The sequence below is a fragment of the Sparus aurata genome, chromosome 19 (assembly GCF_900880675.1).
Source record: "Sparus aurata chromosome 19, fSpaAur1.1, whole genome shotgun sequence".
Taxonomy (NCBI): domain Eukaryota; kingdom Metazoa; phylum Chordata; class Actinopteri; order Spariformes; family Sparidae; genus Sparus; species Sparus aurata.
The window spans coordinates 6,997,130-7,022,767 of record NC_044205.1 but is presented as its reverse complement, the minus strand read 5'-3'; the positions used below and the strand labels follow the sequence as shown (position 1 = coordinate 7,022,767).

At 42.3% G+C, this 25,638-nt stretch overlaps 1 protein-coding gene across 1 annotated transcript in view; it reads right to left on the bottom strand.

Moving 5' to 3' along the window:
* LOC115570290 (microtubule-associated protein 4) overlaps positions 1-25,638 on the bottom strand; it is a 129,275-nt gene that overhangs the window by 50,010 nt on the left and 53,627 nt on the right. Inside the window, 4 exon segments of the mRNA XM_030398764.1 lie at positions 2,786-4,228; positions 11,055-11,243; positions 13,431-13,517; positions 14,586-14,699. Of these exon segments, the coding sequence (XP_030254624.1) occupies positions 2,786-4,228; positions 11,055-11,243; positions 13,431-13,517; positions 14,586-14,699 (1,833 nt within the window).

Below are 25,638 nucleotides of genomic sequence, written 5' to 3'. Positions count from 1 at the left end.
CTTTAACACAGAACATAACCATTCTGTGTATGTAAAAGAGATCACACGTTAGTCCAACAAGCCTGAATTAAGCCTCCCAATTCATGGGACTTGGAAGTGACAAAAATACTAATGTAAGCCTTTCCGTTCTAGTAGAAAGATGGGGGGGCATTGATCAAAGCTGCTTAATAGCCAGGTTCAACACTCCACTGTTCCTGTGGAGAGCTGAAGGCTGCCTCAGTGCTCATTACAGCCTCCAATGGGAGGCAGAGACAGGAAATGTTGAAAGGAAGGAAAAGGACATAAATCCTCCGTAACTGTGCATCTCCATACATCAGCTTCTCTGGAAAAAAGCGAAAACATACACACACATACACACACACACACTTAAGCATACACACAAACAAACACTTGCAAGTATACACATGCACAAACGCCAAATCGCACCTATGAGTAAATAACCATATGGATGCATTTCCATACACTGACATCCCCTAGTACTATTTTTGGCTGGCGTAAACATTCCACGCATTAGCATTATTATTTTCCCAGTCTGCTACTAATTAATTCTAAGACAAGAGCTGCTCATGATGCCTATTAACATCTCCCATTTGATTCCCTCTTTAATCTCAGAACTGATTTATCAATTAACACACACAAGTCAAACAGATTTTTAACTGCTCATCTCTGGCTGGCATAAACAATAATATTCTCCAGTCGTCTAAAACCTCTTCTTAATGAGTCATATTGCTACAAAACTATTCTCCATTAAAAACAAGACAAAACAATGGCATTCATCCTCCTCCACTCAACTTTTTATGGTTACGATGGCCCCAAAATCACCCGGAGGCCTGCACTACAAAAGATGATTTGGTCTTTGTGAGGTAACTTGAGGTTTAACCCGGGTTTTTCAGGGCTCACTTCTGCATATCAAACCAGCCTCGGAACAAATATAATTATAGTCAGATTTACTTGTGTCCTAATGATGGGAGTGATATTATAAGCTTATTAATTCACATATTCACACAGTTTGTGAATTTCTATGTCAGTGGTCCTTCTCTGCATTTGGCAGCTGTAGGTTTGTTGCTTTTATGATTGTGAATGGTCATAAGCTGCAAACATCCTCCTTTTTATGTCAAAATGCTCATGGCTAGATTTGTAAAACCTGGGCTGACAAGTTGATAACATCCTTCATCTGACATCTTAGCATTATCGTGATTGTAAGGCTTATTGAAACGAGGTGACGAAAAGATATCCTAGGTATGTTGACCTTGCTTTGTAGTATATGCCTCAAGGAACCAGTAGCTAATGTAGGCACTGTAGCTGAGCAAGGTAGCCAAGACATCTTTTTACCCATTAAGTTTTCAAGCTCCTCCTGGGCAATCCCATAGCATTCCTAGGCCAGATGGGATATCTAACTCACTATGGTCTGAATTATCCCCCAAGTCTCCACTCAGATAGACATGACATGAAAAAGTCTAAAAAAGGCATTTGGGAAGTGTCCTTGTCACATGCCCCAAAAGAAGTTAACCAGTGCCTATTTAATGCAGATACATTTCCTTGCTCTTTCTGGATTTATCAGATCCTGTGACCCTTCCTCTAAAGATAAGGAAAGTCACCCTGTAAAGGAAACTATTTTCTGTTACTAGTTTTGGCGATTTCCTTCTTTTGGTCATTCCCACACTCATGATTAGGGTTGGAAACAAATAGACACTCTCTGGCTCCCATTCTGTGCATTGACACCTTTTCAGAATCCAGTGCCTTCAGTGAATATGCTGAATAAAGCTGTTCAATGTATATACTTCGTCAGCAACTAATTTCTGAGGTAAGCAGCCTTGTGACCGAAACACTCAAGCACTCAAAGCACTCAACTGTCTGCATGTTCTGTCAACAACTCTGCAATAGCTCAGTGATAAGTCCCAATAATGATGCATGAAAATCACACAAAAGCTGCAAGAGAAAATTAAAATAGGACTCACCTATGGTGGGGTATCAGCCAAGGCAGCAATCATCAGAGAACATGGAAAGTAAAATCAACAAAAACAACAATTAACATTTGAAATGTCTTAAAAGTTGTATTCTCAGGATACACACCAGGATGTCAACTGTTGATGTATAACAACAGAAAGGGGTTAACATGACATCAACAAAGCCTTTTCCTTCAACATCCTTTTCTAGGAGAAGTAAAGAAACATGCAGCTCATGAGAAAAGGAGTTAATTTGACTCAGGACAGAGAAGAAGGAGTGATTTCAAACCTAGATGCAAGGAAATAGAATGTGAAAACAGTGTTAACAAACACACCTGGAAAGAATAGAAAAAAGAAGGGTTTGTTTTGATTAGGTGAAGTGGTGTCTCTAAGGAGAAAGACTCTGTGATTGGTTAGTAATAGCACACTCGTCAACAACAACACTGTTAATTATGAGAACATCCCAGCAGTGCATCATCGGCAATGAAGATACTCACAGATTAAAGTCAAGCCAATCCACAGCCTCAGTTGGTCAACACTGGATCCCATGCATTAGTTACTCACAAACAGTCCAACAGGACAAGCCAAAAAGCCCCAGCCAGATTTTAGACAAATGTGTCCATGCAAGGGGCAATAGAAATGGGTCTGATTATCCATCTAAACCCCCAATGAGTGAAAAACACCCAAGGAATCAATTCTGTCCAAAAGATTGTTTAAAAATCAGGTTTGAATATCTGAATGACTCAAGCTCGATGGAAGCCTCATGCATGACAAAAAATCGCTAATTTCTTTTAGTCATCTACATCTAACTTTTTTGTCCAGGGCTGACTACAACCAACCTTCAATGATGGGGATAACCGAAGGGACCGCAGCAGGTTCTTCCGCGGAGTCCGCAAAGCTTGGAAAGAAAGGCTTAGCTGAAGGGTTAAGACCAGTTCCTGGAGATGCGAGAGGGTTGGCTGATGTAGGGGAAGAAGGGCTGATGACTGGGGATTCCTGTAGAGGGAACTTATTCTCTCCTGGGGAGGTGGGACTCTTCACAGAGGAGGAGGAAGATGAAGAACGAGATTTCTTGGATTGCTTCTGGGCCGATTTGGCATCTTTGTGCTCTTTGGGTTGGAATTCCTGCGCTGTGGTTTTGGGGGAGCGGAGAGGGGCTGGGCTAGGGGTGTCGAAGGACAATCCTAAGGGTAAAGGATGACCTGAGGTGCCAATGTCACTGAAGTCAAATAGCTCATTGTTGCTGCTCATGTGGGAGTCGTTCAGGAGCCATGAAGCATCTGAGGGTGAGAGAGGTGGGGCTGAGGCTAACACCTTGCCTTTTGGGGAGATTCCCGGGCTCGGCTGGGAGGCGGGGCTGAAAGCAGAAGTGTCTCCTTCAGGCATGCCTTGCACACAAGACTCTTGGAGGGGACTGGTGCTGTCAAACATCCCGCTGTCAACCATGTCACCACCTGTTGCTTCTTTCTCTGGAGAGAAAGGTGGCAAAAAGGCCTGGCTACTGTTTCCCAAGCTGGCATTTTCGGTATCTATAAGTTGGTCAAACGGTTCACCCGGACAGGAACCAAGGTTTGCACTGTTGTTGGTGGGGGGCATGGTGAATGGAGCAGCTGTGGCATTCAGCTCGCTGTTCAGGATCAGTGGGTTGATCGGAGTAAGGGTTGGAGAGAATAGGTCCTGGGACAGGGGGGAAGGGACCAGGCCTGCTTCGGGTAAAACCTCCTGTTTCCAGGGGCTCTGGCTGGTGTCCATGTCTGCAAACGAGGACTCCAGGTTCACCTTAACAGAGCTCCCTAGATCCATCATCACCTCCTCTGTGATTTGAGAGGTTGCAGCAGGTGCAGGGACAAATGGTTCAGCCATTACTCCCCACTCTTCTGGAAGCTTCTTCCTGCTTTTACCCCTCTTCCCTCGGCCTCCGCTCTTCCCAAGCTGCTCTTCCCAGCCACCTTCTCCTCTATCCCGCCTTGGGCCAATCCTGTTGTAAAACTCCTCGGTTGAAGGAGAGTTTTCTCCCTGTGCTTGCACCTCAAGGTGACTCCTGCTCTCGATATTTTCAAAAGAACCTTCCTCCTTCTGTCGCCTTTTCTTCTTTTTCCTCTGTTTTCGGTCTGATCCATCTCCCTCCCTTTCGTCGCCTCCAGCATAGGCTGTACTCTCTCGGCTAGGCCAACTCTCAGGTGGATCGTCAGGGCTGGTTGCGAGATGGCTGGCATGAGGATTGAAAGGAACGTCTGTTGGTAGGAAACCAGCCTGGCCTGGCCAACCATCGCCTAAGGCACCTTGTTGTGGGTGAAGAGGGGAGAGTTTAAGGTTGGGGGAGATGATTTGTTCATATGAATTGGTTCCCTCAGTTTAACTCAAATAAAAAATAACAGAAACCTTAGTGTATGACAAAGACGCAAAAATTGTAAGTCTCAAAACAATATTATAACGAAGATAACAGTAAATAACACAAAATAACAAAAAATAAATAAATAAATGTTTAAAATTATAGACACTAATATGGCCTTATAACTGTGACACTGACAGAGCTTAGGAGATGACAAAAAGTATCAGACACAGCATAGTAACATCTGAAGGAATTCAACCCAAAGCCACAAGGGGTGCACATTCCTCCAAAAAGACAAGCCTTAATCACTACAACCATAGATCTGAACTGAAGGGATGTTTTTTCTCCTTCATTCATTTGCCAGTCACTCAAACAAACAAACAAATGTGTGTTTTATTGACAACCAAATAAAAAATCCACCCCAAGCTGGATTTCAAGTCTTAAGATTCTGTCTGTGTCTAAACTGAGTGAATGAGTGAGTGCTGGGGGGAATGAGAATCAAACACACACACACACATGCTGGAGAGTATTAAAGTTGGTACTTTTCGGTGGCTGACTCACTGCAGCCTCAGGGCCTATAGTACAGAGTTGCAAACTCACGCTGAAACTATTGGGGAGCAAAAGAGCTCTGTTCGAGATAAAAACAAGATGTGTATCTATGCATTTGTGTGTGCAAGATTGTGCATCTGTGCGCAGAAGCAATTAAGGTCACAATATAGATAGAGATATACAGTGTTCAACATTTACACATACATGAACACAGAGACAGACAAGCAAAAACAAAAGGACTGCTTAATGGTCCCATAAAAAGGAGGTCAATTACAGGCAGCCATTCTGTAGCTAAAGCAGCCTGGTCTTGGGACATTGTATGATAAAGCTCAGGTAGACAAGAGGTAACCAGAGTAAAGGGGACATTGCCCGCTGAGACAAGGTTGCTCTGCTACTTTGGCCCAGTTTGTTTCCACTTCTTAGTTATCCACACATACGCACACACATAGATACAGAGAAAAAGAGCAAAAGTGGAGCAGCTGTCAGGATCCATACAGTACAGTTACTCTCTGGAGTGCCATATTTCATATGAACAAACCCGTGACAGATCTCGGCTCGCTATACTGTGTGTGCAATAATTGGGAGATGCAGAAAAAGACATCAGGCAAATGAATCAGAATGACTTAAATTTTGTGTCCTGCAACCTCATTAGGCCAATGGAGCATAGAAGAACAGTTAACTTGCCTTATCTGCACATACTGTAGACATTCTACAGTTTCAAAGGTGGTACAGTAAAGTAGATGATGACTTTTTTTTAATGTAAAAATACAACTGAAAAAAACATCAGAAAACAACAGCTCTTCCTGTGTAATTTAAGTTTCTTGAATCCCAGAAATCCCACACTGATTTAAAAAGACCTTATTTACACCCTTGACGCAGAGTCAGGCTTATAGACCTACTTCACACCAAATGTGCACTTTTAGCTTAGCAGCTACAGCCTAGAAATGGTGTTAACAACATCTTTTCAAATACATTTAGAAACGAGCAGCTTTTGAAGGGATTATAGCTTTTTGGTTGCTGTTTTTACATTTGGGTGAATTTTACCCTTAAATTTAGGAATGTAACATATTCATGATGTTGAAACTTTGATACATTTTTAATTGTCCAGCTCTTCATTCAGATACATTATAAAGCCCCTTCACGTTTTCAGAGTTTAGCACTCTACATCTTGTAATAGGAAAGGAGGGGTTGGTGATTGCTGCATTGGTGAGTCACCATGTTTTACCTAGCAGTTGAAGACACACCCACCCATCACACACACAGATACACACACACACACACACACACACACACACACACACACAGACAGGCACACAGTCTTACAATCAATTTCACAGTGGAGGTGTGGGGTTACCAAGCAAGAGCAGTTCTCCTCATTGCTTAGAACAGATTGACTGAAAAGTCTGTTAATGAATCATCTCCATCTGCTGCAGTGACTCAAGTTGAAGCACTACCATTTGCAGTTAAACTTACCACTTAATGAACGCCCCCGTTTTAAGGTTCTTTTTCCAAAACGACATACCGAAATTAAAAGCATGACAGCGCCCACCTAGTTTGAGACTCAGGGATGTGCTTGGTACCATTGGAAAGGTAAGAAAGGTAAGAAGTTTTTTCTAGAAGTGTAAGTGTGATTCTATGACATACTGACGAAGAGTTACAGAGGTTGGAACACAGGTTTTGGTTTTCGTCCAATTCAAATGTCAATAAACTGACTAAGATATAAGGGTTCAGGTATGTCTATGGACACAGCAGACACAATTAGGCCATAGCCACAGGTCTCAGCTTGCTACACTCAAAATTTAAAGTCAAAAGACAAAAAAAATGATTTTTCACAATTCTTTTTCTAAAGGCATGTCTGTGCGTTTTGCTTGGGTCCTTTTTTTCCAAGAGCGCCTACTGAGATTCAAAGGCTGATAACTTGAGAACCCCTTTACCTAGAAACATAATCTTGGTCTCAAATGAAAGCTAAGACCCTGGGGTTTCTTGCTGGTTCGACACTTGTAGCTAGTTTTGGGTAAAATGACATGGATATTCCCATTCTATGGACTCTTGGCGAACTATGAAAAAAAAATTGTGGCATGACGTTGTAGCTGTGGAAAAAGGGAACACTCCGAAGGTATGTAGGCATTCTTGCTTCTTGCGGTAGAGGGCTCTTTCTAATGTTGTCTCATGGTGAGTTTAGAAGGCTATTACATGGTCTGGAAATAACTTTTTGGGGCTTAAAATAATCACGACAGTCTCAGCTTTCCAACAGTGAGTATATACTGTTAAGATCTGATGCTTAAAACTATTAGCAAAAAAACTATTCGTTTTTACGAAGGGTGTTCGTTTAGTGAACGGTATGTTGGAACGGTGTTCCTTAATTAAGTTCCTGCTGTGTATCTGGTCTCTGCAAGTTAACATTTATGCAGCAGGTGGAATCCAACAAACCAGATTTCGGTCATGTATGATCGCCTGGTCAAGGAACAATGATAGACTGTACCAGCGAGGTTAAAGGCCCTTTGTGCCAATACAAGTTCCCAGTGACTGGATTGTTTACAGCATTGCCTTAATGCTTTACAGTACCATACCCTCCCAAGAGCTTTCTTCGCTTCTGCTTATTTGAGAATTGTTTTCAGCGGGACCTGTCCTTTAAGAAGACATGAAGAAATAGCTGAAAATGAGTATTAGCTCAGTTGATAAGTTTTGCATTTGCTTTGTTTTATGAGTTAAATGGGTGTCTGCTGGCTATCCATAACATCCATCAACTACCACCCAAAAAGCTACACAAGACATAGAGACATTGTGTCTCCATTTCCTGTTTGTTATTTTCTTATTAAACCAGGTCGTCAGGAGAACTCAAGACACGCGGTTTAATCGATGGCAGCAGTGTTTCTTTTCCCATGGGCCACTGTTTCTCTCAGTGGTGCCATTTTTAATACAGTTTTCTTAGATTAACTTCGGTGGCTAGTCAGCCAACTTTGTTTTACCCATATAGGGCTGAACAAAGCTAAGTTACAGACGCGTGTTTTGGAAACGAGGACGCTTCTAAACCAGGAAACAGTTTCCATGGTGAGACAGTGGGAGAGCCATGTCAGAGCAACAGTGTGAAACAGTGGTGGCTACAGTGGGGAACTAATACACAACTGCTGCCTTAGGACAACACTGAGGGGACATGCTGCCTCAAATTCATAAAAAAAACAAAAAAACAATGATCGCACCATCAGTCACAACATTTCACAGTAGACATCGTTGTATGTGGTGCCAAACTCCACTAGCTGTGAAATCACCAAACAGATACATACCCACTCTGATATGTGCCCATGCTCTTATTTTGTAAACATACAAGGGTTCCTGCCAGCACAGCATGAAATCTCAGCTGCTGTAATGCTTTGTGCAGTGTTCCTCTGGCCACATGGGATGGGATGTAAGCATGGCCATATTATGCGACACAAGCCACTGCATCATGGTGACAACTACAGCTCCATGATCTCTAGGATCAGATGTGCACTGAACTGGAGAGCAGCCCAATGGGGCAGGCAGGGGGGAGAAGGGCTGGTCAAGGGAGAATGGACAGTGGAAGACACAGACAGCTTTTCTCTGGATAAACACACATTGAAGCACGCACTCACGTAGGCGCGCACACACACACACACACACACACACACACATACAGTATATGACTGGAAGCCGGGCACCCTATACATGTCAGCATCAGATGTGCATTGACCTTGAGCTGGATGATGAGTGTGTGAAAACGGCACTATAGAAAAACAGAGACAGACAGCTGCTCTGTATAGTGCACCCCTCTGTGGAACAATTCCGCCGGTGCAGCACAGGCCACAGTCATAGTTTTGATATATATGTTGTATGATTAAGTTATCATTTCTTATCTATTTCTTTTTTTTAAATTTGGGGGTTTAGAGAGCATGCGCAGTGGCTCTACCTCTTGAAACTGTCTGTGCTCTTCTTGTCGCTGAGAATATGCAGGACAAAAAAATCTGTAGTTGATTCAAAAAGCCCTACAGCCGCCAGATGAGTGTGGGGGGCTGGAAGACCTGTTGGGACGGCCAGTGCCCGTTAAGCGAGAACAAAAAGATAGACTGTAATGCTAATGATGTGTTTGCCCTCCCTCACATCCCAAGCTGCTACGGATGTTTCTGAATCATCTATAAGCCTGTTAACTTACGTGGTTAACGGTTGCTGCTTCCTGGTTAAATGCTGCTGCTGTTAGGTGTTCCTCCTCCTACCCAGAATGTTAGACAATGTGCTGAAATTCACTGACCAATATGGACAAATGATTACCCATATTGTTTGGCATGTTTAACTATTTAATTGTAGTGCAACCTATTTTTTTTTTTACTAATGCATAATCACAAATAAGTAATCATTTCTTGAGTTGCAGCAGTTGTTAGTCCTTCTCTGTCTGATGCAGCAACATGTTTTTGCTTGTACAGTAATAGTCAGGCTAATCTACTCTAGAACTGTCCAGATGTGCTGCAGAAGCCTCCAACAGCTGCTGGGGAAGAGCCCTCTACTCTGCCATCTACATCACCCTGTGAATGTAAGTTCAGAAGATGACTTGTGATTTCTGACAAACTGCTATGTTATTATTATCATTTTTTATTGTTGTTGATATTATTACTTTAAGCTATAGTTAAACCTTGTTTCTAATTAAATTCTGGTCTTAGTCAAATTAAATAAAGTTTATTTGTACAGTGCCTACTTTATATGAAGTAGAATGACAGAACAGACTTAATGCAGGGGTGTAACCAGACTACAATAAAAATGATGATGGAAGCTGAGCTATTACTTCAGTGTGAAATCAGCTGTTCTTACTGTATCATAGGCCTACAGTATTTGATGTGTTTTTGAGAGTGCGATTCTCACACCGAGCATATTGATTATTATGCTACTGTATCATGAGGTCATCAATATTAGACTTCAGCTTTTTGATTTTCCAACATTTCTGCATGAAAGTGAAAGTAATATAGCTGTCATGTAGTAATATAGTTTGTCCTGGTACCACTGCAGACGCTGTTAGCACAGTCAGCCGCTCAGACGAGTGCTGCTCACACAGTTTTGTCTTCCTGACATGCAGAAATGTTGGAAAAACAAAGGCTTAAGTATAATATTAATGACATGATCTCATGATATGGTAGCCTAATAATCAGTAAATCGCACTCTCAAAAACACATCAAATACTATATGCCTGTGATACAGTCAAACAGCTGATTTAACACTGAAGTAATGGTTCACTGCTCCTCCTGGTGGATCGATAAACCATTGCAGCTGGTCTCCACACGGTGCTTAGGTGCGTTACGATTCGGCCCCACGTATACTATGTCATCGAGTGGGTTCTCATTCCAGCCATGGACTCTTCCAAGTCCGAGGGTACCCGTCACGGACCAATAAGGGCACATTCACGGACCGGTTAGGGGCCATCCAGAGGAACGGGAAGTTTAAGGGGTCTGCATTTGTAAATACTCAAGATTAGATACCTCAAAATTGTACTTGAGTACAGTACTCGAGTAAACCTCACATGGTTCTATTCTATCACTGGTTATTCAAAACTTTGACTTTTATTTTTACTGCAAATGTTTATGGGTTCCAAATGTCAGTTATTGGTCTCCTTCATAACTAATAATCAGAACCAGTGTCAGCCCTGAAAAAGGATACTGGTCGGACCCTAATGCAAAAATAATCACTCCCACTCATCATGATTCAGATCAGAATCAGAGAATCCATCAAAATAATCACAATATGATTTCTTTCACCACATAATGCAGCACTAATTAGCAGTAATCGTCAGATATTACAAAGGTCTAGAAATTAACACTTTATAAACAGATGTGTTTTTAAAGCATTAGACTGCTAAAATAAGTAGCCAAGTGGACAGATCATCTGTGCACAAATATCAGAAGGATTAGTGAAACAAACAGATAACTAAATTAGTCAAGTCATAAAGATGTTTTCAGTGATAATACCATTTCGTCTTAAGCTCAACCCTGGCTGTCTGTAGCCCTGTACCTACAGCATATTACAAAACTGAAAATAACATTGAACATCATTTTGGTTGGACAGCTGAGGGGAAGGGGAAATTGCTGCCCATTAACAAGGTACAAAGGCTCCATTTGCTCCAGATAATTGGCTGACTTGCTTTGGGCGACTCACATGAATGTGCATTAAAAATGATTGTCAAGCACAACCTTTCAGTGGCATGTAGAGTTCATCTGCAAGTAAATTACCTGCTGACAGGTCCAGAGGGCTGCGAGGAGGCTGGGGTTCGGGTAGCATGGGGGTGTGCTCTTTGGGGGCTTCTGATCCCATTGGGGGTGTAGGGTGCAGGGGTTCTGCTATACTTGATATCCTTTCTGCTGAAAGGGGTGCAGTCCCCACCTCCACATTGACCCCCATCCCACCAGGCTGGGAGAAACCTGACAATACAAAGCAGACAAACATATACATCGGCTCAGTTGTCCCAGTTTCACATTTGAAATGTTGAAACACAGTCTTGAGCCGTGGTTACTGGCTTGGCAGCCTCCTCACCTACTTCCTGATATCAAACTCAGGCCCTTATCTGACTTGGTTTTGTACAAATGCCAATATGGTACTATGCCACATACAAATGTGAACAAATCCATAGTTGGCAGAAATGTTTCTGGTGCCTGGGCTTTTAAACACTTAGAAGGGAGACAAGGGTATTCTTTCTTTTAAACATGGATAAAACAAAGAACAGCACTGTACATTAACACAAAGCGAGGACAGAGCAAGAGATGAGAAGGAGAGGGAACAAAACATTAAAGAAGAGAGACAGCCTAAGAGGGTATGAGATGAAAGGATGCATCAGCAAGAATGACTCAGACACATAAAACTCATGCATTCAGCTCCTGGACATTCTGTGTCTGTGTGTGTGGATAAGGGGGTTAGTGCAGCTTTCTGTGTGTATGAGGATTCAATGAGTTAATTGGTGGAAAATATGTTAGAGAGTAATTCTTTGGGCATCCATGGATGTAAGTGTCAAGTGTGTGTGTGTGTGTGTGTGTGTGTGTGTGTGCATGCGTGCATACGTGCGTGTATACGTGCGTGCGTGCGAGTGTGAGAGGGTTCAAGCCTGGAGCAGTGGCCCGGAGACGACAGGTCTCATTAAGGCAACAGTGAGGTCTGGGTATGCAGAGGTTGGCATTGGTGAATGGCATAACTCAGCCTCATAGCTCATACTGTGTGTGTGTGTGTGTGTGTGTGTGTGTGTGAGTACCAGCAGATACCAAGCTCATGACAGCTACAACTCTGCATGCAGCCAACAAGCTTTGCCTCAACAAGAGCCATTTCTCAGAGAAGATTTTATAAGCACATAAGACATTTTTATGAAAAAATAAGACGAATGAACAAAGAGATTTGAAATATAACTTATTATTACTAAGTTTGTTTTAATGATCCACAAAGACTTAATCTTATGATTTGGGAATCAGCTCATTTTTATAAGCACACCATTAACAGAATCTAGAGAAAAATTCAAAATCTAATGAATGCAAAATTATTGTGTAAGAACTTTATACAGTATGTACACACATCTCATAAGAGGATATTGCATGTTACTTTTACACATATCTCCGTAGATGCAGAGAAGCATTCAACCTCTCACTACAGCTACGCTGCAGGTTGTGTCACCAGCATAACAGAGTTTACTTTACACACAATGCTAAAGGTTGACCTTTAAGAGACAGACACGTCTGCGATCAGTAAAAAAGAAAAGATATAATGTTCACACAAGATGCGTCCTCTTCAGAAGTGACTTAGCTACATATGTATCTGGCTAGTTACACTAAAAGCAGCATCTTATTCACCCAGACCAGTAGTGTCTGCTAGCAATTTGTTTTATTTAAAAAAAAGAATCATTTATGAACAAATATAAAACTTCTATTCAACTGAAAATTACACAATGCAAACATGGCATTGCATAACTCCGACGAGGCCCAACAGTCCCATTGAATTCAATCAAGCCGAATCCAATATCACTCTAATTTTCAAATCACCCATAACTTCTGAACCATCATTCTAAGATCTACAAATCTAGCATCCACATCATATTGTATTCACTCATAGATCACCTAAATTCACATGATTTTTGTCATCAAGATTCAAACATTATTCACCGATAAATTAACATGTTAAAAAATAAAACAATGAGATTCACACCAACAAATGGGGTCTAATCTGACAGATAGAAAGATTGAAATCGAGAAAGGAATACAGAAAATGGAAGAGAAAGGCATAGTCCAAAAGGTCAGTGTGTAAACAAAGGCGTAAGAGGCCAATGAAGGTAAAGAAAGCATTTGCATTGCAGCTCAGTTAAAAGCAAAGATGTGTTCCAACAGTTATCACCACTCAGCACTTTAAGTCAAATCAACTGGTTCTGTTGAGCCAAGCTAAAAAATCTCAAAGACTAGTGTCAGGGTTCAGAAAAAAAGGAATATTACGTTTTAAGCTTGTGTTTGTGAAGTATCTGTCAACCTTATGATGCAAGTTATTAGTGCTGCTCCTGGTATCATTCTAGAACTACCAGCGTCAGTACTAATGCAGTGCTGTTGTGTGGCAGTCAGAAGGAAACATCAGAGGAATACCTGAAAAAGCTCCAATTCGGCCAGCATCCATCATTTGGGCAGGGCTGGTCTGAGAGCCCAGAGGGTCTGAATAACCTGCCATGGAGGCTGGCAAGATGGAAGGAAACAACAACAGAGAGGGAGAAACGGGAAGAAGAGAAATGTGGGAAAGAAGAAGTAGGTGAGGGAGAGAAAGAGGCGAAGACGGATGAGAAAAAGAAAGGACAGAGAAGATGGAGTAGGTGTGAAGGGGCAAGAAGGCATTAATAATTTAGAGAGGGCGAGTTGGAGGTAGACAAGAAGGAGGAAGGAAACATGTCTACGATTTAGCAGATAACGCTTAGATTTCTCAAATTCATACTCGAATGGCTTTATTGACATGACGTTTACAACATTCTCTACTCCCCTCTGAATCAGTCTGATCATGTTGCAGAAGCAAAGTTGATTGGCTGCGATCTTTTAAAGTATCATTTTTAATCTTGGGCACTGGTGAGGTTATCAAAGTGAAGTCACGAGTCAGTGGTCATGAGTCAAAGTGGAGTTGAGGTGGAGTCTAAAGTCGAGTCTAAAGGGACCGGACTCCTGCCTCTGGTCTGAGCTCAGTCTGAGTCAGCTGGCTTAGATAGTAGTAACATCTGAAATAAATTATTAGCTGTTTCTGTTATTCTGACTACAAATATAAACCATGTCTTTCCTTATTTATGTTTCAAACTAAAATTGCTTAAAGGGACAGTTCGCCCCAAAGTTGAAAATGCAGTCCTTATCTACACCAAGGAGTCAGGGGGAAGTTTCGTAGTCCACTAAACATTTCTGGAGCTTCACAGCATTTCAGCATTCTTTTAAACAGCTTCAGTAGCTGAGGACTTGCTGAGGAAAAAAAAAAAAAAGTTTACAAAAAAATATTATTTACACCTTTTATGAAGCTGAGCAGGTAGAGGTCGATGGAGTCATTATTACTATTTTCGGGACTGCTTTTGCGGACTACGGAACTTCACTTGACTTTGAACCTTGTCACTGAAATAATGACCGAATTTACATTTATAGGTGAACTGTTCCTTTAAGACGCCATGACAACAACAAAAGTGTTGCTCTGCTATCATCAGCAATAGTTTCTTGACGTATTATTAATTTATTTCATTTCATTCGGAAGTGTCGCCAATGTTCTCCACCTTGTACCTGATAAGAAGTCCGTCGCCAAGGCCTGCTGCGGTTCAAGTGAGTGTGGCCACACCTCTCCCTGTGGCTCTTGGCGCAACACAGATGTCTGTCCCCCCGGGGTCAGCTTACAACCTGCAGTGACAACATGGATCATCGATCATTATTTGCTCTTCCTCACTGATGACGTGCCGCACGTGTGTTATTCAATAACGCAAGGCTACTAAAATCCACGGGACGAAAAAATCCACGCACACACACACTCACAAATGACTCACACAGAGGCGTTTATAAAACATCAACACTTCTATACAGTTCACCCTATCACGCATAAACTGCTTGCAACACATGCACATGCACCTGCACTCTCACCTGCCAAATTTCTTGCCAAAAGCAGATCTCCCAGTCCCATACAACTCAACATTCAGTGGTGCTTGCCATGTACAGCTCAGTGCCTCTGTCTCTGTCTGTCTCCACTGCAGCCTCAGCTGGCTCTGAGCTACTAACACTGTGTACCCCCAGTAACACGCACACACACACACACACACACACACACACTCAAAACGCCACAAAAAGAGACACGCACACGCACACACACACACACACACACACACACACACACAAGAATGCGATCACAGTCGGGGAGTCTGGGTTTGGCGTGACGTTTCACTGTCTGTCTGGTCCAGGTCCCAGGCCCCGCCAGCTAGCGCCTCCCCTCGCACTCAGACATTCCCTCCCTCTCTACTCCTGTAGTCACCCTTCAACTCTTGTCCCAGTCTCCAACCAGAGATCCTGACTGGACAGCAGAGGCCAGAACCCCGACCGGCAGATTTAATGTGGCTGTTTGTGTGTGGGAGGTAAAAAAATCGAAAGGGGGAGAGGAGGAAAAAAGATGGCGAGGGAAAGGCAGACGGAGGGTCAGAGAGAAAGATGAAGGGTTGAATGGAGGAAAGCAAGGGAAGGGGAGAGAAACAGGAAAGGGGATTCATAGAATGAGGGAAAAACACTGGAGTGATGAATGTAGGGAAGGGAAAAAAACGGAAAAATAGCAGGGAAATGCGACAGAGGCGTAACAAATGAAGGGGAGGAGCAGAGGAGAGAAGGAGGGAGGCACCGATGGCTACCCTCTCCGAGCAGCGTTCGTGGAGGGTGACGGTGAAGCAAACAGACAGGACGCCACCCAAAGTCACAAACGCTTTCATATATCAGACACACACAGGGGCCATGGCAGGGTGTGTATTGTCTGTCTCGACAGGATGCAGAGAACACTCCGTCGGCAGGGTCACCGATTGATTCAAAACACTCGTGGAGCGTCAGTCGTCCTTATGGTCTCGCACTTGTGTGTCTGCCTTGTAAACAAGAATTTGGGGAAACAACAAGAGACTCTCAAGGTCACAGCATAGACGCTCTGCACGGTTAAAGTAGCCAAAATGAGTGCACATAAATGCACTGAGCATTTTCTGGTCTTAGTTAAATCAGTGATGCAAAAAAAAAAACAAAAAAAAAAACAGGCGGATGTTTCCCCCGCTGTGCTGCTCCGCTGTCCAAGGTGCTGAAATCAGACTAAGCAGCTTTGAAAGGGCAGTCGGGGGCACTGGAATGAAAACCTCTAATATGTCTCCCTATTTCCATTTTCACCCCTGACAAAACCACTCGGGTTGACTCGGGTAATGTTATTTGCAGCTATGACCACAGGGTGTTTTTGTATTGAGGGGTAGAGAGGTTACACAAATGCATAACCTCAAAGCTGGTAGCTGTCTGACAAGTCCCCATCACTCAAAGAAAACATCTCTTGGGCTAAATTAGCAGTCAGAATTGAAACCACTAGAGTTTAAGCAGATGCGTGTTATAGTGGTTCATAAAAGTCCATCTCAATTGCAGAGATCTGGGAATGTAGCAAAAATGGCTCCAATATTACCCAAAAGGACATGAAACATACGCAGTCAGCAACAAAAAGAGCTCTGAAATAATCTTGTGTGTTATCTTATTGGACACTGAATACAAATACAGTCTTGTACAATGTGCCCACGTTTAGTGTGGTAAAAAAGTGGTTCTGATTAAAACTGCACAATTAAACAAAATATAATCAAACATTGCCAAGTGTAATATCCAATGCAATGCTTAAATGTTTCGATAAAGGGAAATTGTGTGACATAACAGCATGAGCATGAGGCACTGTAGATCTGCAGATGTGTTCTAAAATAACTCTTGTTCTCCAGAGAGAGAGTAGGTAACCATGTTTGTTTGATACAGACCCCAACGACTGTCACATCATCATGATGTTAATAGCTTCCTCTCATTGAAAATGAAAATTGTGATGGGGAAAAAATGGTCATTCCAAACAATTATATTGAAATCGTAATATCTGTCAAAATAATCCCAACATGAGATTTTGACCATAAAATGTTGCATGTCATTTTTTATCTTAACTTTATCTTATAACAAACACAGTGGTCTTATACATTATACATTGGGATACAGATTGCACACGAGAATTAAAATGTATTTTAGACATGTATTTGCCGAGTTTCTCTCTTTGTTTCAGTTGGTTCAGTCACGTTTGCATTCGTACTTCTACCACGTGAGTGGCTGAGGCTCCATGTGTCACACATTTGTATACTGTATAGCGGCAGGAATGATATTTCTAACCCAGAAATTCAGCATAGCTCTGGTTCCTGTAACAAAAACCCTATGGGATTGTTCAGTTGGATTTCTGATTATTGCAGTTAACAAATGTGAAAAAAGTGAACACCACTTTCATTATCTTTGAAGTGTCTATGCATCCACGGAATTTAAAAGCTAACGTTAAGCTGTAAATGGCCTACATTATGGTCATATGACTTCAACATCAACAACTTCAATCTTACTAATACAATATACAGTGTTTACTCTACATCCCAGCCGCTGCTCCTTCAAATTTCTTTTTTTTTTCTTTTTTTAAATTGTCGCAAATACACCACCGCCACATCATATCTCCACCTTCACAGCAGAGTCCTGCACTGGGTCGGGTGTCACGAGTGCTGAGGTAAACTAGATAACTATCTTGCTCAGTATCTACTCTTTGGAGTAGAAGTTAATTACTCGCGAGAGGGCGGCCTTGAAAGTGACATCATCACGTCAAGCACCCAGGCACCAGGTCAGAGAGTCAGAGGAGTGTCATCTTGAAAATAGGGCAATGACTCACCGGAGAAAAGGTAGACTTATTAGCTTAAGAAAACTTATAATAGATTTTATAAGTTCAATAGACACTCGCAAAATATTGATGGCCAGCTAAGGTTACGTAACATATCGGTAGCTTAATTAATTGGGCCCGGTGCCAACTCAACTCAGTGTCGCTAACGTGAGTAAACTAATTGATAGCATCAAGCCAATATATACACGCCATGATGTAACTGCTGACTGCATTTTCAGATGAGCTTGTTCAAATATTTCTCAAAGAAGAGAAAGACACCTGATGAAGATGACGCTAGTCAGGTATCATTAGCCTTATACTGACTCAAATGATGATGATAGGTAAAAAATTGTGTTCACACTTGTAATCAGATGTGATGTGAGTGTAAATTATCTAACTTTAATGTTTTATGTAATCGTATAAGACTAGTAACATTAGACAGGGAGGAGCAGTGGAACAAAGTGAAGGAGAGCAGAGTACAGCAGGGGGAGAGCCGAGTGAAGGAGCAGGAGAGCAAAGTGATGGTGCAGGTGAGAGAGATGAGAGTAGAGGAGAAAAACCTAAAGGGAAGCACAGGCTATCAGGCTGGGACCCTAAATTAAATTAAATTTAAATGAAATAAAAAAAAAATATATTTTATTGTTGTATTTTTTGTTATTATTTTTTATTTTTACATTCAGCCTTTAAAAAGCCATTTTCCATGCCAGCCATCCAATAAAATGGGGGATTATGCTGGGCATAAAAGTAAAATCTGCAGTCAAGTGTCATTTGTTTACGCCGCCACGGCTCCACGGAGAGCCTGCCCCCGCTGCTGAAAAAAATCTTAGAGGAAACACTGATATACTATACACACTATACTATAAATTGATCAATCAATAAGTTAGAATGATAGCAATAGTAACAATAACAATAGCTTGTTACTAAAGTTATCTGTGGTCCTATGTAGACACGTAACAAAACGTGAAAGTCTCTTAAGCTTGTGTTGACCACAGACCTTATTTCAGGCATCAAACTGAAAAACTAATTCTAAGAACCTATTAACTTTGAAAAGAGGGAACTTATTTCTGGGTTCGAAGGCTCATTTCACTTTCAGATACATGTTTAGACTTTCATCCAGCCAGCTATGTCTCATGCAATCTCACCTAAGTCACTTAAGTCATAGGAAAACGAAGGCGTAATCTCTGCAAACACCCTATTGTGTAGAGGTGTGGACATTTCCTGATTATAAGATGCACTGTGATGTGGACATGGAAGATTCAGATTCAGACAGAACAGAATAAAGGGCCTGCAGCTTATGTTAATTGTTGATTGTCTGGCCTCAGCTGGACAACAGAGTTACATCACGAGATTGCTCCCATGCTTTGAATTGGGGGTGGACATCATGCTAACGTGACTTATGTAGGAAGTATGTCGGAGGAAGGGAGAGATCATCCGCGAGTAATAACAAAAAGTCGACCAACTATTTTTTAAATTGGACCTCTCGGGGCACATGTCAGATTTTATTAAACTGTGGGAAGCACGAACTGGACGAGACCCGTACTGAGCATGAATTCTGCCTCACAACAATTACTAAACACATTTTCACCTGAAGCTTATGTCTGCAACTGTTAAAGCAAGTCCAGCTAATCAGCCCAGATCTGAGGAAGTGCTGTCAACTTTGCCATCCAACTCTGAGGGAGGAGTGTGCAGCAGAGTCGATAAATGCCTTATCTTAAAGCTGCCATGTGAAAACAATATCATTGTAGATTACAACAATTGTATAGGGCAGTGAAGAAGGATAAATGGTTTGTTTTGTAATGTTTATGTATTGAAAAGATCCTGCTATTATTTTGTAGACTGCTGTAGCATAATCATTGGATGGACTTTATAAATAATAGGGGAATTTAATCACATGTGACCCTCCTCCGTGACCTCCACTGGCTTCCTGTTGCGGCCCGCATCCGATTCAAGGCGATGGTGCGGGCCTTAAAGGCCGTCAGTGGAACTGCACCTGTCTACCTCCAAACACTGGTCAGACCACACGCCCTAGTGCGGTGCTTCGTTCCACTACATCAGCTGGCTGGCTGGTACCACCATCGCTTAGAGCAACCACAGCTTGCTCAGCAAAGTTGCGACTCTTCTCTGTTCTGGCACCTCAGTGGTGGAACAAACTCCCGACCAATGTCATGACAGCAGAGTCGCTCACCATCTTCCACAAAAGACTCAAGACTCACTTGTCCAGTCTTCACCTCAACCCTGCATAGCATGACCCCCCCACCCAAAAAAAACATATATGCACTTGTATGTTCTTTACCCTTAGCACTTAAGGTATCCTTGGTAAATATCAGCTACTATGCTCAAGGGCTTGAAAATTGTTTGTATTTTTTCTTTCTTACTTTACCGACTGTCACAAGAAAGCAACAACAACACATCACAAACGACTTATTGTAAGTCGCTTTTGACAAAAGCGTCTGCTAAACGCCCTAAATATTCATGTAAATGATGAAAAGTAGCCATGCACAGTGATATAGATCACTGAGGATACATACACTGAGATACATCAAGAATCGTTTTGTATTCCAATCGTTGACAGCTGAATCATAAACAAATTGTGAGGCCAGTGAAGATTCAAACCTCAAGATATAATCAGGCTACAGCCCTGCTGACCTCTGGTGTCTCTTGCCCTGATCTACGTCAAAAACAACCAAAAATAAAAAAAATGTAAAAAAAAATAATAATTAATAAATATATATATGTATAAATGTTTTTAGCAATGGTTGTTATAATACTGATCAGATACTATCAGTTTCCTTTCATGTATACTGGAGTTTATCATTACTATCTAAATCAGACTGGCCCTAAACAAACCTTCTGTATTTCATCTGCTGTGAAACAATGGTATTTGTAACATTTTTGGGTTTTTTTTTGGCCCTGTAAATGCAACTGTGCCTGAGGCCTTCCTCTTGCTCAGACAAATTTGGGGATGGTTCAGTTCAGTCCACGACGGAAAATTTCATGCCGAGTTATTCTCTCCACACTGCACTGTGTTTAATGTACCAGCTATGAACTGCTCAGCCTAAAACAGGGAGGAAGGCTAACTGTGATGCACTACATGTGAGCATGTGTATGTCTGTATGTGTTTTTTTGGGGGGGGGAACATGAATTGTTCCTCGTACTGCAGCTGAGTCAGAGCCCGACAGGAGGCACATTACAGTGTCAGCATTCATCACGACTACTTGACCTTTAACAACTGTCTTTTTACAGACCAGAGGAGAGAAACACTGCTGGGCTTCTGTGGTGACACTCAACTTTGGCAGGACCTTTTTTTTTTTTTTTTACTTTTTATGTTGCAAATTATGTTGCATATGAGTTCAAATTATTTTTGAAAATGTGAAATAACATATGTGTATTGAGCTAAAAACTCACCAACAGAGATCAACATAACATCGCCTGCTATGCAACAAACAAACCCATCAAAAACTAACAGATTCCTGAACCTCCATGAAAAACAGGCTAACTAGGTATCACACAGATAGAAAGCTTTGAAGTCCACACAGGACAAATATCTACAGATAAAATGAAGGAGTGTCGATGTATAATGACAGCCTGTGTGAGTAAGAAACATATCCCATTAAAAACAAAACCATGAAGGAATATTACAGCATTCACTTCCAACTGATTACATTGGTCACTGGTCACGAAATCTGAAGGCTGAATAAATAAAGGGCTGACTGACGATCCAGTCACGAGGAAATGTGGAGGGGGGGATAAAACCATCCCTCATGTCAAGTAACCCCAATTAACTAAGTTGGAGAAAAGGAGTTAACCTTGGCCTCTAGCATACAACACCACAAAAGTGTGACTTGTGCCACGAAGACTTAGATATCAGATCCTGTGTTTGGTGATGGCAGAATTTTCAAATTACGTAAGAGCTGCTGCTGGGGGGGTGGGGGTGCTGACCTCCGCCTGAGGACGAAGTGTTGCAAGACAGACTGGAGCAGCTATCAGTCTGGCGGGTGAACTTTATCCGTGTGAGATGCATCTGAGGACACACGCACACACACACACACTCATGCGTGCTCTGCTGCAGCTACACTAATGTGGACAAACAAATGCGCGTGTGTCCCCCCCCCACACACACACACCAACACAAGCACACAGTAACCAACAAACACACTCATGTTCAGAGACAGGCACAGACACAACATGAGGGCAGCCAGACAGCCAGACCGCACGCTTGGTGGACACATGGCTGACCTGAGAGAATAAAAAGGATGAGTATAGCTTCAAATGAACACACACACACACACACACACTCACACACTCTCGCTTAATTCTACATTTTTGAGGGACATGCTGTAGAAGTGGCAGTGGATCCCGGTGAGGCTTGTTCTGAGGACAGGCAGCAGATTCAGGATCAGCTGCAGAGGTGGTGCAGGGGTTAGTGGAGGAGCGCTGCCACTCTATTTTTGTTATGATGACATTCTCACCATCTGAAGTATGACTCAGACTACAGTCCACTCATTCTCAGCAGCAGATTGCACCATAAAGTCATCACTTTTATGCTCACCTTGTTATCAGGATTTTATATCCAGACGGAAGTGATTTGAAAAGTACAAAAACATTGAGTCACAAGTCTAGTGATGTTTACAGACTGTACCACACAAGTGCACATTTTTGGTTTCCTGTTTTCGATGACTCATTTCATAGTTACCAACCTGCCAGTCGTGAAATTTCCTCGCTCCTAAATATTCCACAGTCAACTGTCAGTGGTATTATAACAAAGTGGAAGCGATTGGGAACGACAGCAAGAAGTGGTAGGCCATATAAAATGACGGAGGAGGGTCAGCAGATGCTGAGGCGCATAGTGCGCAGAGGTCGCCAACTTTATGCAGAGTCAATCGCTACAGACCTCCAAACTTCATGTGGCCTTCAGATTAGCTCAAGAACAGTGCGTAGAGAGCTTCATGGAATGGGTTTCCATGGCCGAGCAGCTGCATCCAAGCCATACATCAGCAAGTGCAATGCAAAGCGTCAGATGCAGTGGTGTAAAGCATGCCACCACTGGACTCTAGAGCAGTGGAGACGCGTTCTCTGGAGTGACGAATCACGCTTCTTCATCTGGCAATCTGATGGACGAGTCTGGGTTTGGTGGTTGCCAGGAGAACAGTACTTGTCTGACTGCATTGTGCCAAGTGTTAAGTTTGGTGGAGAGGGGATTATGGTGTGGGGTTGTTTTTCAGGAGCTGGGCTTGGCCCCTTAGTTCCAGTGAAAGGAACTCTGAATGCTTCAGCATACCAAGAGATGTTGGACAATTCCATGCTCCCAACTTTGAGGGAACAGAATGGTCCCTTCCTGTTTCAACATGACTGTGCAACAGTGCACAAAGCAAGGTCCATAAAGACATGGATAAGACAGTTTTGTGTGGATGAACTTGACTGGCCTGCACAGAGTCCTGACCTCAACCCCATAGAACACCTTTGGGATTAATTTGAGTGGAGACTGAGAGCCAGGCCTTCCCGTCCAACATCAGTGTGTGACCTCACAAATGCGCTTCTGGAGGAATGGTCAAAAACTCCCATAAACACATTCCTAAACCTTGTGGAAAGCCTTCCCAGATCAGCTGAAGCTGTTATAGCTGCAAAGGGTAGACCGACGTCATATTTAACCCTATCGATTTAGAATGGGATGTCACTTAAATTCATATGCGAGTCAAGGCAGTTGAGCGAATACTTTTGTCAATATAGTGTAGTAAGGTTAAAAATGTCATCAGCAAGTAGTTTTCCATCTGGCAGCCTGGAGATATTCTTTAGCTAGTCACCAGATATATTCCTTCAATCACCCGATCAAAGGTTTAGCTTATCAAACCTGCAGCTCTGAACCCATTTTGCTTTGAAGGGTAACTCCACTAATTCACCAATTAAAGTGTGTTTACAGGTTTTGGGCAGTGCTACTGCTCATGTGAAAAAAGTAGTATAAAATCTTTTGTGAGCTATATCTCTGATTATTTTGGATCATATTGATTCAGTAGTATTCAGTAGTACCTGTTAACACACTTTAATGTGTGGTTTTGGTGAAGCTCCTCTTCAATACATTCAACCTAATCTAATAATAAAAGCCATGCACACACAGGAGTCTTTTCATTCTCGCCGATTGGCCCTCTGCTGTTGTTGGCGTAGGGCTGAACTATGCTTAAATATATTGTAACTGAGCTCACCAAACTCAGGGAGAATCAGAGGATTCAGTCTGTACATGCGCACATAGTCCGGAGAGGAGGTCTAATCAGGTAAAGTAAGTGTAATGGAGAGTGTTTCTCCCCACTTCTGTTCTTTTCACATGTATTGTTTCAGGTTAATGCGTTCCACTTTTAGCCCTGCTAATGCTAAAATCACCACACGTCAAACAGACGTCTGCCGAAGACTGTGCCTACTCACTGCCAATGCATCCAATGGTCTCTGTTAGTTTGTTTTTGTTTGCCATTTGAACAGTCGATAACAGAGTAAGTATTTCTTTCTCCACGCTCAAAGACAAAAAAAAAAGTAAATTTAACTGAATAAAAAGTCAGAGTCACAGATGTGAGAGATATTATAGTTAAAGAACAGGGTCAAGTGTTGAGCCTTTAGAACTGCTGCTACAACAACATGAAAGGCTAAACGCTGACACAGTCAATCAAAGGAGCAACTGTGATGTTCCACTGCTCAGACAGCTGGAGTGACCCTGTGCCAGGCCTGGCCAAGACAATGGTCACTAACACTAAAACCAACAGGACGTCAACACAGTTATTCCATTTTCATTTTCTTGTTTAACACCCTCGCCCAATCTACTTTGCTATTTTTTTGTGTGCAAGTACGAAGCTACCATCAATAACACAGTTTTTACACATTAAAAGGCTTCCAGAGCTTCAGTGGGCGATGCTTCCCCTTCTGTTTGAAGGTTTTTACTGAGAACGATCAGCAGGGAGTTTTGGGCTTCACTGACAGTCGCTTCAGAGAGAGAAGAAAAAAACAAAACAAGTGGAAGTGATTGTACAGTGAAAATAATTTGCGAACAAGCGGCTGAGTGGTGCTTTGAAAATGTACATGATGCTGATATCCCCATGGGAGCTATACAGTAGAGGTTAGCGACTCGCCCACCCACCACCCAATTGTTTTACTAAACCTTTTATTTTATTTTTAATGCTGGCTAATATAGGAGAATAATGTTAAAGTCTGTACAGTGAAACAGTGAATCTAAAGCAAGCTCCTCACTGGCTTATCTCAAACTGGACTATATGATATACATCACAGTTCTGACGTCAAGCCTAGCTTCGCCTCGTTTACGCTTTTCATATATTCTCTCAGCTGACTGATAGCCTGTGGGCTAGTCTCTGTCCTCTGTGCTCCTCTGCCCTGCCCTGCTTTCTCCTAGATGGGACAGATGAACCACACTGGCTCGGTCACAAACCTCCAAATCAATTTACTTTATTTGTTCAACGTGACAGCTTACTGCTAGTAAGCTTAATACCAAACCTGGCTGTTTTTCAATGTATTTCTAGCCCAGATTTTGCATGGCGCCCTATGGTTTGCTTTACCTTAACATTCTAATCTAGGATGAGCTGGCAGGATAGGCTGGAATCCTGCAGCTGTCCTCCAGCTGACCCCAGCCTCCCCTTGCCCCTCTGCCTCAGCCTCAGCTCCTCAAGCTGGGGTAGACACCATGAACTGGCTGGGTCAGGGCAGCCGCACCACCACAGGCGCACAATGACGGTTCACAGAGAGGACAGAACAGCTTGCAATTCTCTGAGAGGACGAATATCCAGAGAGTCTTGTTGATCCAGAGAGTCTTGTTGATCCAGCGACGACAAAGTATTAATAATGTTCTTTGAATAAAATTGAATCAGCAGTAGTTCCCTTTCAGTCGAACTTTACCTGAAACTGTCCTCG